The sequence below is a fragment of the Embiotoca jacksoni genome, unplaced genomic scaffold (assembly GCF_022577435.1).
Source record: "Embiotoca jacksoni isolate LCO1_2020_lvr unplaced genomic scaffold, fEmbJac1.0.p SCAF_12, whole genome shotgun sequence".
NCBI lineage: Eukaryota > Metazoa > Chordata > Actinopteri > Embiotocidae > Embiotoca > Embiotoca jacksoni.
The window spans coordinates 16,014,279-16,029,716 of record NW_027185252.1 but is presented as its reverse complement, the minus strand read 5'-3'; the positions used below and the strand labels follow the sequence as shown (position 1 = coordinate 16,029,716).

At 43.8% G+C, this 15,438-nt stretch overlaps 1 protein-coding gene across 3 annotated transcripts in view; it reads right to left on the bottom strand.

Moving 5' to 3' along the window:
* Positions 1–404: 404 nt before the first annotated feature.
* The window catches only part of LOC138195564 (arginyl-tRNA--protein transferase 1), a 55,329-nt gene continuing 40,295 nt past the window's right edge, over positions 405–15,438 (bottom strand). For all 3 annotated transcript variants that reach the window (XM_069145102.1, XM_069145101.1, XM_069145103.1), the window contains 2 exons: positions 9,777–9,897; positions 405–1,260 (listed from right to left, as the gene is read on the bottom strand). In XM_069145102.1, the coding sequence (XP_069001203.1) occupies positions 1,082–1,260; positions 9,777–9,897 (300 nt within the window). In that variant the 3' untranslated portion in view covers positions 405–1,081. The remainder of the gene's footprint in view (positions 1,261–9,776; positions 9,898–15,438) is intronic.

Below are 15,438 nucleotides of genomic sequence, written 5' to 3'. Positions count from 1 at the left end.
CCCGAGTCACTGTTAAAGCATGTGTAGTTGAAAGCATGTGGAGTATATGAGCTTTCAGACCAGCAGCCTGCCTGCTAACAGGAGCTCAGCCCGAACTCGGCCCCGGCTGTGAGTGAGGCTGCTGTTGACACTCTGTTTGGGGGCAAGAAGCCATTCGTGTTCTGCCAGATCATGTATCTACACTAACACCTGTCGCTTGGCACAATTCAACGAGCCTGACTCGAGCAGTTATCTCTGTGTGTGAATGCTGTTACGGGATATATAAGTTTACTACCGTGTGTGTGAAAATGTACACCAGCAAAGGGACTCCTGACACAATATTTCCATGTCTATACAAAATCCCTCTGCTGGTGGAATCAGGTTTGTGTGACATAATTAGCACACAGTGAAAAGACGAGCAGGGAGACTATACAACCCCTTTATTTGGCTGAACCAAAAATATTAGTGGAATTATTAAAAGAAAAGCAAATAAAACTATAAATATAACAAACCAAAACATTGAAAACAGTGGCTTCCTTAGTTCACAGAAACTCAAGTGATAAACGTTTTACAATGTTGAGGTGTGGTATGAATCACTGGACATTCAAATAAAGACTGATCGTTGAGAGGCGATGCTGAGACAAATCCAAACCCGTGTCAGTCATTAGGAGAGCCATCGCCCGTGTGGAGCTGGGCGTTCTTCTACATCAGGTCTGAAGCATACACGATTAAAGATGGTGCAAAAAAAACAAAAACCAGTGATGGATACATGTGATGGAAATTCAGAGGACTGGTCACTGTAGCAAAAAGAAAATATAAAGAAAATGGATGCTGCAGGATTCAGTGACGAATACAATTTAACTCATAAAATAAGTGTGAATCAGGCCAATGGGTGAATGGTTACATACATACATAGATAGTGACTGGCTACTGCATTGTTCCAGCATGTGCAGAGGTAAACATCGTGGGACTACAGGTAGAGGCAGCAGAGAGCACTTTTCATAGACAGTGAGGAGACACGCAGACGTACAGAAACAGACACAGACATTGCTGGGGAGTGGGTACATATTTTAAAAAGTGCGGTGGTGTGACGCTGCTCATTTTAGGTGCGGTAGAGCAAGATCCTTTCGGCGCAGTCCTGGCCGACCAGGCCGGCGTACTGCTGCACCTCCGTCTCGTCACTGGAGCCCTTGCGCTTGCGGGAGTAGACTGCGTAGGGCATGACGGTCCGTCTGTATAGCACCAGAGCTCGACCCACGTCCTTCAGCAGTCGAGCGTCTCCTAGACAAAAGCAGGCACATGCGAGAACATATTAAGGACCGGTGTAGACACACAGTAAACATTGTCCTTATTTTCCACCCCGCCCATTTGAGTTAACCTCTGAGTGACTTGGCAGGATTGCGCCATTATTCCGAGAAGCTGTTGGAGGAGCAGAAAGCACCGCATCATCCCCCACACCGGCAGATCTAATTCCTCCGTGCCCTAAACCTGGAGTTACGGTGCTGTGTAAGCAGGCTAGTTAGCTGGCCTTGTTCATGGGGTCTTGCTCCCCGCTGGTTTGCCAAACTCAGCACCTCATTAGGGTCCTGTGTCATACACTGCCAGCCTCCGTCAGACCAGTAAAAATACTACTAATCTCTAAAGTGTGTGTTCAGAAGCTACGAATGGTCCTCTGGAGAGTCAGATGGAAACAAGAAAAAGGGTGAAACATGTTGACCTGCGCTCTGACACGAAAACTGCTGACTCCAGGAGAGAGAGGCTGAGCCAAAGTCCTCACCGCTGGCGCCGAGAGGACGTGTGAGGGGCAGCAAGGAGTATCAACTGAGCCAACTTCACCCACATTTACTCCACACAGGTATGCATGCAAGGCGGTCTCAAAAATCCACAGTAAGCACTCATCACCTTCTAACTCTAGTCAGACAATGAAGACTACTTTAGGTTTTATCACTGACCGGATCGGAGCAGTTTTACCAGTTCCTAACACATGCATCTTATATTTTGTCTACTGAGAAGAATAAGCCTCTACACAATATTTCATCCCATCTGCCTGTCCTTTTTGAAGCAATCAGAGTCTGACCTACATGACATGAAGAGGATGACAAATTTCAGACCATGTGATGGAGTGGAACTGACTCACTAGCTTGGCCCGTCAAACGGGAGCAGGTTAGATGTGGTGTTAACCGAGCCCATTCGCCTCTACCAGACTCCCTGAACACTTCCATGTGGCTCACAGCTGAGCACTCAGGAGGTTGTAATGAGGCAAGTGTACATATTTCTGCCTATTTTCTAAAATATTTACCAAAGTACTGACAAATCCAACCTGGTCATCTAAAAAACTGGAAAAACAAGAGAACTGAGAGAAATTGTGATTTACTGCCAAAAACAAAAGTCTTTTCTCTAAAAAATAACCCTCAGTTTGCAAGACCATAAAGTCACTCCGACTGGACTTTGGATGATACGATCAACTTGTTAAGAGCAATACATGTCAACTACTAAGAGAAGAATTCAGCTGTGTTTTTGAGTCTCCCACGCATCTGATTGACCAATCGGCTTCTATGTTAATCAATATAGCTTTCTAAACCGCTGATTTAACAGCTTGCATGACATAGGCCATGTGTGTAGCCACGACCGAAGCACATTCTTATGCTTTGCGTCCATTTTTCTCTGTTTAGCTAACTGCAGTCATTGAGTAATGGACTTTGAGCACCTCCAAAACACGAGTGACCTACGCTAAATACTGTACCTGAACGCTTCATGTGAAGACACACAGATGCTGCTGCTGCTTGCTGCACAGGCTACACTTCCTGTGCAGACATGCAGTAACACTGTAATGAGTTAAAACAGGCCTAAAATATCACTGAAACACATGATGAGTAAATCAGGAGAGCAGAACCAAAGGTACATTTTGAAATCCCAGCAGTGGTCAAATATTCATGAGTTTCAGAAGATATCCAGTAATCCTAACCATGCATCTACCACTATGGAGTCTAACTTGCACAGATACTACCTGAAAAGCAAGCCAAAGAAAAAATTAAAAATTAAAATTAAAAAAAAAGAGCTGGGTATGAGCATAGAACCCTCGAGGCTCCATAGCTCTCACCCCCCCCCCCCCCTCACCACCACCACCATAAAGATATTTTCATACTTCAGCTACAATTTTTAAACCACACTGTAGATTCATGTTTTATTTATTAGCTCCATTTCCCTGCTCGGTAAGGCCCTAACCACTGTGTTTTCTTCCCTTCTCAAAAAAACTGCTGAGTCACACCATTGAGGAATGGTTGATGCAAACTTTTAAATGAAGTAAATCAGCAGTATGTCGAGTCTCAGCGTGCGGGGAAATAGACTTTAAAAGATGTAAACATGTTATATAATTTCCACACTACCAACATTTTGGCACATGAAGAATTAATGTGCCCTGATGGGGCCAAAGTGAAAATATTTAAACGCCTGATGCTTCCTAACTCGAGCTTCCTTCAGGTCAGGCGCTGTGTGTCTCCTTATGTTCTGTATCATGGTGACAGCTCATTTACACAACAGTTACACTTGTCCAACACTGTCGCTCTGTAAAAAATATGAAGTGAAGCAGCATGAAGCTTTAAGACGGTCTATTAACTGCAGCAGTAATACTGAGCAGAGGTCCTATCTTTCTCTCTTACTCAAGGCAATCCAAACATCCGCCCCTCACATAAACAACTTTCCTTTTCTTCTTCACTCACTTCAGCCTCCATCAATGCCTCTTCTCATTCTGAGCAGCTCCAGACCTCGTTGCTGTCGGCCCCACCGGACGTGCAGGGACACGCCGCTCCGAGGTCGCTGCTCCTCCGGGTTGGAGTTCAAGGGTCAGGGGGGCGAAGGGGGGAGGGGTGAGGGTCGGTCAGGGAGTGAGAGGGTCAGGGGGGAGGCTACGGGCCTTGACACCTCGCCACGCTCCTCTTTCTCTTCCCATCCATCTCAGACTTTCTAAACACTTGCTTAACACCGGATGCTGCTCAAAGGTAGGGCCACCGGGTTATGACCACTTCCTATGACCCAATGTTGCAAATCCAAAATAGGGCTTACGCTTGAAAAGAAAAAGGCCAAAACGGTGTTGTAGTGAGTGACTGACTGGGGGGACCTGGGTTCAAGCCCTTGTGTTCGTAGCTGAAAGCCAGACTCCGAAGCTGACCGTGAATTTTGACCTCGAAAGTAAAAGAAGCAAGAAGAGAATTTCCTTCAAATATAAAGGATATGATCATTATTATGCTAATTTAAATGCGGGAAACTTTCCTTCCAAGTATTAAAAGAGCATGATATCCGGGGATTCTCCTGCACAAAACAGAAAGGAGCACTTTTAACTCCCCTCTACTCTGACTGGGAACACTGGCAGAGGTCAGGCTAAGGAGCAAATCTGGTGGAGAGCAGAGCAAAGTGGCTCTGACAGTCAGACAAGATATGAAAGTGTATAAAAGCTAGACAGATAGTGGAGAAGGTAAGATGCTTGGGAGTAATGGTTGGGTGCTATCATGCCAGTGTTGTGTCCCCTACCTGATGTTTTGGCTCAGATACTGTAAAGTCAATCAGTTTGATGTTAAGTGAATGTGTGTCAGAGATTTATAAAACCAAAAGAATACATCTTTTTGGCATGTCAGATGGCATTATACTTGTCACAGCTCAGTGTATGTGTGTTTATGTAATATGTAATATTATGAATGTGGGTTGGCGCCTGCCAGACCCACTTAAGGTCTTTGGGGTGACCACTTGGGTTGCATATTATTTCCAAATGTTTATACTGCTGAGCGGCCAATGCCCCTACTTCTCTGTCTGCCAAGCAAACACTGATTATGAGTGTGTGAGAGATACTACATCTGGGCTGTATGTACGTTTGCGAGAGGCCACAACGAAGCTCTCGATGTGTCAGCAGCAGGCATGTAATCAGTGTGAGTCTGCTGTGGAGAGAGCTGTGTAAACTTTAGATTGGCTGTCTTTACACACCTCATTAGGACAGCGCTGGAACCTGGTCACCCTCACGGTCTACATGCACACCCAGCACGCAGCTTCTCAGTGATCTCTGGGTGACCCTTAGAGTTTGAGGCTTTGAAGCAAGGCCTTACTACAATCCTGAGTCTGGGTTTGAGTTAAAACGGATATATTTAAGTTTCTTTTTCATGTTTTTCCAACTCACTCAGACCCGTTGCTCTCAGGTCCAAGTTCTCACTCTCAAGAAAGGAAAGCTATATTGTCACCTTCTGACATGACTGGAGAGTTGTGCTGTGAGTGTAAATGTTATTTTGGTAAGACTTGATTATGACAGCTCACCACTCTTCAAAGTGCTGAACATAAAATCACTCGTAACATGTATTTAACCAACGACTAGCACATCTGAAGGAGCATTTCCTTCCTATTTAAATGAACAAACAAAGTATCATTTTGACTTGTTTACGAAGCTCTGTGGCATACACTGCATCCGGAAAGTATTCACAGCGCTTCACTTTTTCCACATTTTGTTATGTTACAGCCTTATTCCAAAATGGATTACATTCATTTTTTCCCCTAAAAATTCTACACACACCCATAACAATGACGTAAAAAAGTTTTGGGGAATTTTTTGCAAATCTATTAAAAATAAAAAATGAAAAAACATCACATGTACATAAGTATTCACAGCCTTTGCCATGACACTCAAAACTGAGCTCAAGTGCATCCTGTTTCCACTGATCATCCTTGAGATGTTTCTACATCTTGATTGGAGTCCACCTGGTAAATTCAGTTGATTGGACATGATTTGGAAAGACACACACCGTCTATATAAGGTCCCACAGTTGACAGTGCATGTCGGAGCACAAACCAAGACATGAAGTCCAAAGAATTGTCTGTTGACCTCCGAGACAGGATTGTATCGAGGCACAGATCTGGGGAAGGGTACAGAAAAATGTCTGCAGCATTGAAGGTCCCAATGAGCACAGAGGCCTCCATCATCCGTAAATGGAAGAAGTTTGGAACCACCAGGACTCTTCCTAGAGTTGGCTGCCCGGCCAAACTGAGCGATCGGGGGAGAAGGGCCTTCGTCAGGGAGGTGACCAAGAACCCGATGGTCACTCTGACAGAGCTCCAGCGTTGCTCTGTGAAGAGAGGAGAACCTTCCAGAAGGACAACCATCTCTGCAGCACTCCACCAAGCAGGCCTGTATGGTAGAGTGGCCAGACGGAAGCCACTCCTCAGTAAAAGGCTCATGACAGCCCGCCTGGAGTTTACCAAAAGGCACCTGAAGGACTGTCAGACCATGAGAAACTAAATTCTCTGGTCTGATGAAACAAAGATTGAACTCTTTGGCCTGAATGCCAAGCGTCATGTCTGGAGGAAACCAGGCACCGCTCATCACCTGGCCAATACCATCCCTACAGTGAAGCATGGTGGTGGCAGCATCATGCTGTGGGGATGTTTTTCAGCAGCAGGAACTGGGAGACTAGTCAGGATGGAGGGAAAGATGAATGCAGCAATGTACAGAGACATCCTTGATGAAAACCTTCTCCAGAGCGCTCTGGACCTCAGACTGGGGCGAAGGTTCATCTTCCAACAGGACAACGACCCGAAGCACAGCCAAGATAACAAAGGAATGGCTTCGGGACAACTCTGTGAATGTCTTTGAGAGGCCCAGCCAGAGCCCAGACTTGAATCAGATTGAACATCTCTGGAGAGATCTGAAAATGGCTGTGCACCAACGCTCCTCATCTAACCTGATGGAGCTTGAGAGGTCCTGCAAAGAAGAATGGGAGAAACTGCCCAAGAATAGGTGTGCCAAGCTTATAGCATCATAGTCAAAAAGACTTGAGGCTGTAATTTCTGCCAAAGGTGCTTCAACAAAGTATTGAGCAAAGGCTGTAAATACTTATGTACGTATTATATTTTCATTCTTTATTTTTAATAGATTTGAAAAAATTTGAAACAAACTTTTTTTTCACTTTGTCATTATGGGTGATTTGCTCTATTGATATCTCACTTCAAATGATTATTTTTATTTTTTTTTTTTTAATTTTGTTTCTTTCTTGGGAACGCTGTTAGAGAGCGTGTGTAGAATTTTTGAGGAAAAAAAATAATTTAATCCATTTTGGAATAAGGCTGTAACATACAATGTGGAAAAAGTGAAGCACTGTGAATACTTTCTGGATGCACTGTATATCTCATTTGAACCCATCTATTTTAGCTGTTTATACAAACATGTTGATAGGGTTACTGACTAAAGTTTGATGAGCTGTACTTGATTAGTATTTCATATAAATTATGATTCTGTTGTTAGTCAACAGAACTAAGTGGCTACACTAATAGGTTGTCCATTGAATCAGTTGTTGTTGACAGACAGCTGATACACCGCCACATTAAATATGTCCTAAAACAGCAAAGTCATCAGAAAGTGGACCAGCATAGTTTGACACTTACTTCATAAAGCACTTTAAAGCCCCTGTTCCACTGCTAGTAGGGTTAGGGTTAAAGTAAATAGTCACAATCACTGTGTGCACCACATGTGTCACACTGTACAAACCTGCTATTGTTAACTAGCCAAGCTACTGCAGCAGCTGCAATTTGTATTTATTCATTGGACAACTTGCTTAATGGCAACCTGCAATACCAAGGCATGGTCTGTTGAGGAGGTGTCTGGTTGCTGATGAAACAATTCAGCGAGTCTGCGGGTTGAAGATGATTTTAAGGCAGTTCCATGTGAAGACAATTCATTCAGGAGGAACTATCTGCGGTGGGAAAACAAAATCCAGGGGGAGTCTAATAATCGACTATTTCCCAATGACTATCAAATAGTACATATGCTTGAACTTTACAAAAGATGCACTGGAGATTCCCACACAATCACATATGGTCAGGAGTTTCCCAAGACTAATGCCTTTTTTTTGTATTATTATTTTGGGCAAAAACAAGCCACATATTACCAAACCTCAATATTGGACAGGTCCACAAGCCCCATCAGAGTACCATGCTGCTAAACTGTGAAACACACTGGTCAGACTGGCCTGGTGACTGACTGACCATTGGGTGCATTTCTGGGAAAGACGGAAATCTCCATCAGACAGGCAGAGGCCCTCTTTAGCCGCAGATCAACCGCACCGCTTGGCAAAAGACCTGAGAGCGAACCATCGAGACAGCTCGCACTGAAATGTAATGACACCACGTTTGGACAGCTAGGCCTGAAATAATGCCCGGCCCCGTCCAAGGTCAACAGTCCACGCAGGAATGGAGGCACCACAAGAACCACAGACACACAAACATACACCGGCCACAGTGAAAATTGCCAACTCCGAGTCCTGTACTTTGTCCTCAGTAATTTGTGCCTACTCAAGGATTAGTGGTAAGATTGACAGGAAAAGGTCAGACCCACCACTGGCTAAATTGTTAATGGCACCAATGTAAATGACCAGCCAACTAATGGTCCTTTAAATGCCTTTATTTCTCCTGGGTGTGGTGCTTTCTTTATTTGAGTCAACAACTAAAGCAAGCCAGTAATCAGAAATGAGAGTAGAATCCTTATTTCCTTCAGACCTGTGATTTAGATTGTTTACAGATGGTGAACTTAGTGCCCAAAAAGTTTACCTCAGAGCACAATCTGACTCCTGAAATAGAGGACAGAAAAACAGGGCATGAATGCCAGAGAGCTCAATTGTGTTGAATTCCACCTCACTGCATGGCACCACGTCCAAGTATAACCTCACTACAACAAACTCTTGTTCTGTGTCTCCACAGTGACATATCCCTCCTTCCTCCTCCACCTCCCCATCAATCTTCCATTTGATTGTACTTCTCTCTCTTCCGGTGCCAGCACGCTTCCCCTCGGTATAAAAACATTTTTATCACTTGTCCCCCATCTCTCCCTCTTCCTCTATATCTCCCTCTCTCTTACCCCCGCTGTATCAGCCCCAGTCTATTTGAAAATCAAACTCTTGTCCTCTCACATCTCCTGTTACTGTTGATCAGTGGCTCTTTCCTGTCTGGTGCCTGTTCGGTGATGCAGAATAATGAAGAACAGTAAACAGGAGATGGCTGGCCTCTGTGCACTCAACCAGCCGGGCTACAAGTTCATAAGTATGTATGTATGCATGTTTAGACCCATGCATAATGCTCACACATACCAACACTCTTTATTCATCTCCTTTGATCATTTTTGTGATACAGAGTACAGTAAACCTTATTTTCGATTGGTACATTTATCTTTTCAAACCTAAGCAGTGTCACATCCATGAACGAAATGTTCATAAACATGTAGAATTATCACAGGAGAGACAGCAGTCAGACATTTAGGAATTAAGGAGACAGACTCTTTTTTCAATAATTTCCAACTCCTTTCGACTCTTATTCAACACTCTGACTGACCCTCATCTTTCACCCCGCAGCCGCCTGCCAGTCCACATTCTGTGTGTGGTTTATCACTGCTGATATCACGATTCATAATAACAACATGGTCCTACCAAAGTGACTGTGTTGGCTCTGCTTTCCCTCTGCTAAAACATCATGGGGGGAGAAGACTGTGTGATCAGAGTTGCTGGCCTCCTGTTTATCCCTGTACTGCTTTGAAAAAAAAGCCCATATTTTTCAATACACCATCACAGTGACACCAGATCAGATGTTAACACGGAGTTCATGGGTTCACCCAGAAAAGCATGTACAAAAAAAAAAAACAGAAGACCAAACTCAGAGCAGCAGATCTGTATGTTTTGTAATGTCAGAAATGCATAAAACTATCTGGGAACGTTTTTTTTTAGTTTTCTCCAGACATTAAGTGCCTCAAACAAGTAACGATAACCAAGGACACGTACCTGCATCAGGATCCTGGTTGAGACGAGCGTAGTGGGAGTTCTCCAGTTCGGGTAGGCATCGCTCTATTGATACCCAGACATAGGTTTCTGGGCACAGGAGGTCTGAAGGCCGGTACTGCCCCTGGGAAATGAAAACGAGACAGAGACAGAAGGTTAACAATGCTGCACAACTCATCTTTATCTGGCAAAAATAACAAACATTTTAACAATTATCACTGCTTCTTTCATGTGAAAATGTCCTGCTTCTTTTAATTTGGCCATAAATTAAACATCCCAGGATCTTTACTGTTTGTGAGAAACAACAAGTACAGATAAGAACTTGTTGCAATGCAAGTAACACCATTGTCACACCATGCTAGTGATCCTTTTTTAGTTTAAGGATTGACAAGTTGTAAACTGTCTCCAGGATAAAGGTGAGGGTTGAGACCTGCATCAGACTCCCCTCTGTTAAGGCTCTTTGTTTGAGCTATGCTTTCCCGTATCAGGAGTGTTACGTTGTCTGCAGTGTTGAGCAGGAAATGTAAACCATCAGCATATTGTAATGTGTGCTTGTGAAATGAGTACAAGACTGTATTTGACCTAACATTTTGGATGGAGAGTAAACCAAGCTGAACAAAAACAGCTGTAAGGCATAGAGAAAAAAAATGAGTAAGGGGTTGAATGAACCGAAAAGGAGGAGAAAGAGACTCCATTGTCAGGGAACCTGGGTTCTATCACACGGCTCCAAACAAATACAAACTGCTGCGGAAGCTCTGTAAACAAGCAGGCGCCTGGAACCGGGCCGCTGCACTGCCTCAACACACACACAGCAATGTTTATAGTTTATGTGACATTAAACTGTAGGACAAAGACTCCAGCATTTCACGAGTGCACTCTTTATACACAACTGAGGTCAAAAAGCACCGAATGATTAAACGTAGAGCAGAAAAACACAGCTGTCATAAAGACCTCAAAATAAGCAAGACAAAGGAAATACCATCCCTGGAAAATATTGTTATACAAGCGCGCTGACCACGACCCGTCTGTCAGTGGGCCTATATGGAAAATATGCTGCTTGTTTTCACATGCAGGAGAGGATGCCATGAGAATGAACTAGGCTGCTTCATGGTTAGGAAAAACAATAATTTGTTGAACGGTGGGGTCCTCATCATCCTTTTTCTCTGCCACAAAATTATAAAAAGAGGTGCAGCAAAAGGCCAAAAATAAACCACTAAATTCTATTATTTGTGCAAAAAAAAAAAATGTACAAGCAAATACCAACGTACAGGCTGTAAAGAAAAAAAAAAAAGAGGAATTCAGAACGAAGCAAAAGACACTAACATGCTTTAAGTGCTTCTGCTAACAGATGGCTGGTTCGAGGAATGCTGTGCATCCGTAGTACAAACTCATCGGATGCTCTCCATGTCCCAACAACCTGCAGCCTTCTACCGCTGTCAGCACAATTAGCTTGACACTCTCACACCCTGCCTCACCTCTATAGACTCCTTCAACACCGCACTGAGACACACCCCTCTATATGCAAGAACACACACCTGCCTGGTGACACTGTGAGATGCACATACTTCCTGCTATAGGCTTCTGCACCCTGACACTGAACCTCAGCTCAACCGGAGTATGTGGAGGGAGAAACAGGGCAGAAACAGAGGTGTGAAGGGAGTTCAGCCTTTAAAGAGTGAGAGAGATGGGAGAAGAACGAAAACATGAAATGACAGACCGATGAATAAGCTAGTATCCAATGAGTAAAAGCCTTGCATTGGTGTGTATTTGTAACAGAAATAAAGTGGATTCCTCATGTCTGCAGACCTATATTTTGTGTTCACAGTTTTAAAATGATATATCCATCCCTTTGCTGTCACCTTTCAGACAGAGAGACTTATCTAACCAAAATGAGACACAGAGTCTGGTTATGGCACGAGTACAATTCCTCAACTCTCCCCAATTGAAGAGGAGAGAAAATGAAGGACACAGTTATTAGTGGTCTGGAAAGAGGAGAGAGAAACGAAGAATAAAGAGGGAAAAGAAAAAGCTTGGTTTGCCACCACCTATATCTCAGCTTCTTCTCTGCATTGGACTGAAACCAAAGACAAATCTCACCACTGACTTTCTTCCCATCAATTATTATTTTTTTTTTTTTTTACTTTCCCTGGTTGATTTGAAAGCCCTGTAATTCACAGCTCCCCCTGCAGATTATCTGGCTGGTCTTCAGCCCTGTGCTGTCTGCTTGTGTATCAGTTCGCCCCAAACATATCCATCTCTTTGTCTAACAGTTACTAAAACCAGCAGAGAATGAAGTTATGGTTTCCTGAAACTTAGAAGACTGCACATTGTAACAGCCAATCTAATAGCTGGAAGTGAGATGGCCTATTGCTTGAAATCCATGTTCCTGAGAGGCTGTTAGCTCAGCAAGTGGCATAAAGAGGCCACAGGAAGTGCTGGTGAAACTCTGTAAATGGCCAGAAAGCAACATGATTCGGTTTCGGTGTGTGTTTGGTTCTGTGTTTTTGCTTGACAGAGTGCCCAGAATAAGGTTTTTCCAGACAAATACAATCTTTTTGGTTTGGTCCTCCTCTCTTGAAGCTCTGTCCCTCCCTTTGTAGGTGCCTAAAATCCTTCCACACAAACCAATCCATCACCATCCCACCATCCTTCGCTCCTTCCCATGCTCGCATGTTCAGGCGGATACGGAGGTGCTGCAGATGACTGACAAGCTCTAAAAGGCTCATTTAGAGAGATGCAGGATTAAAAAACTTAGCAGGGAAAGAGGAAGACATGTCCAAACTTCAGCTGAGAGACTTGGCTGCCATCAGAGGTGTGAGAAATGAGAAGGAGATAGGACGGAGACACGGAGGAGCGAGAGAAAATTAGGTGCAGATGAGCAAAGAGATGTTATTTAACGTCATCGAGACATGGGCTGAGTCGAGCTGATGGAAGTGATAGGAGCCGTCTGAGTGCCAGGATGAAGGGGCCCAGCACGGAGAGGGGATGTTGGAAGCCAGGGATGAAGAAAGAGATAGAAATGGGGGGGGGGGGAGATTGAGACAACAGAAAAAACAGATGAGTGGGGCTGCATTCAAGTTGCCACATAAATGAGGAGAGCCTTAATAAAATGAAAACCTCACATTTACAAGTGAGAAACTCTCAGCCATTTTAATCTGTTGTTTTTGCCACGTTTGTTAATGAATGTGCGGGGGTCACTGTTTATAGGAAAGCAATCTGCTACAGTGCAGGTTTTCCAGTGAACTGAATTTTAACAAGGCAGAGAGGAAAATTACTCAACCTCATTTGAATAACAAGCTGCCACAGTGTAAACTGTTACACAGCCTCAATCATCTCAACTAAACAAACACACATCTCCACGGGGCTTGACAAAAAGTCACACAATACTTTGCAGATCTATCACTTCAAGCCTGTAGGTGACACAGCATCACTCATTCTTCTCAGGTCACACAGACTTCACACACACACATACAGATAGCAGAGGCCCTGCTGTCACACTCCACTTTATTACCAACTGACTCAAACAGTAACTGTCCCCTTGTTCCTCCACATTATGCACCCTCTCCTCCCTATTTCTGTCTTAGTTTCTCACACACCTCGAGATAGGGAGCAATGCCCCAGGCCCATACCTGTGATTTATATGAAAAGCAATTAATCAGACCCATAAATGGAGTGCTTCGCTGCAGCCAAGGAATCCTCATGAAAATCTACACCTCTTTTTGCCTTCTGCTTCTTGTCTTCCTCCCGGTCTAACTCTACAACGGTATGTGTAGAGTGGAGACGACTTCTATCTAGCAAAAGACCAAAAGTCTTGCTCTCATCCCCAGGTTGTCAAAAAAATTGTAGCGCATTGATTTTTATTAAAAAAAAAAAAAAAAAAAAAAAAGAAGAAGCACAAATTCACAGCAATCACACTGACTGATTCTAGCTCATAAAACTTTAACATTTAACAGTGGAGCAGCAGTTCTCAACTGGTGTGTGCATTAAACAAAGTACAGAGGGGGAAAAAGGTCAAGCTTTTATTGTGAAGTCCACAGAACTTCTGCTGCTGCACTTATATTTTGAAGGACATACATTTCTCATGATGCAGTATGCATGCAGCAGCTGTTTGCTGTAAGGAAAAACCAAAACTCACGTCGTTAGATCAATAGGTAGTTCTTAATTGACCAATTGCGAACAAGACTAATATTAGGTTGTTTTTTTCAATTTTACATTTCATACGGTTACATTTTTATTTTTGAAACTTAATGAGCATAACCAGTTTAAACTTGTTTGAAAAGCATACAGTGCATCCGGAAAGTATTCACAGCGCTTCACTTTTTCCATTTTGTTATGTTACAGCCTTATTCCAAAATGGATTAAATTAATTTTTTCCCTCAAAATTCTACACACAATATCCCATAATGACAAAGTGAAAATAGTTTGTTTCAAATTTTTGCAAATCTCTTAAAAATAAATAACGAAAATATAACACGTACATAAATATTCACAGCCTTTGCTCAATACTTTGTTGAAGCACCTTTGGCAGAAATTACAGCCTCAAGTCTTTTTTAGTATGATGCTATAAGCTTGGCACCTATTCTTGGGCAGTTTCTCCCATTCTTCTTTGCAAGACCTTTCAAGCTCCATCAGGTTGGATGGGGAGCGTTGGTGCACAGCCATTTTCAGATCTCTCCAGAGATGTTCAATCTGATTCAAGTCTGGGCTCTGGCTGGGCCTCTCAAAGACATTCACAGAGTTGTCCCGAAGCCATTCCTTTGTTATCTTGGCTGTGTGCTTCGGGTCGTTGTCCTGTTGAAATATGAACCTTCGCCGCAGTCTGAGGTCCAGAGCGCTCTGGAGAAGGTTTTCATCAAGGATGTCTCTGTACATTGCTGCATTCATCTTTCCCTCCATCCTGACTAGTCTCCCAGTTCCTGACACTGAAAAACATCCCCACAGCATGATGCTGCCACCACCATGCTTCACTGTAGGGATGGTATTGGCCAGGTGATGAGCGGTGCCTGGTTTCCTCCAAACATGACGCTTGGCATTCAGGCCAAAGAGTTCAATCTTTGTTTCATCAGACCAGAGAATTTAGTTTCTCATGGTCTGAGAGTCCTTCAGGGGCCTTTTGGTGAACTCCAGGTGGGCTGTCATGAGCCTTTTACTGAGGAGTGGCTTCCGTCTGGCCACTCTACCATACAGGCCTGCTTGGTGGAGTGCTGCAGAGATGGTTGTCCTTCTGGAAGGTTCTCCTCTCTTCACAGAGCAACGCTGGAGCTCTGTCAGAGTGACCATCGGGTTCTTGGTCACCTCCCTGACGAAGGCCCTTCTCCCCCGATCGCTCAGTTTGGCCGGGTGGCCAACTCTAGGAAGAGTCCTGGTGGTTCCAAACTTCTTCCATTTACGGATGATGGAGGCCACTGTGCTCATTGGGACCTTCAATGCTGCAGACATTTTTCTGTACCCTTCCCCAGATCTGTGCCTCGATACAATCCTGTCTCGGAGGTCTACAGACAATTCTTTGGACTTCATGGCTTGGTTTGTGCTCCGACATGCACTGTCAACTGTGGGACCTTATATAGACGGTGTGTGTCTTTCCAAATCATGTTCAATCAACTGAATTTACCAGGTGGACTCCAATCAAGTTGTAGAAACATCTCAAGGATGATCAGTGGAAACA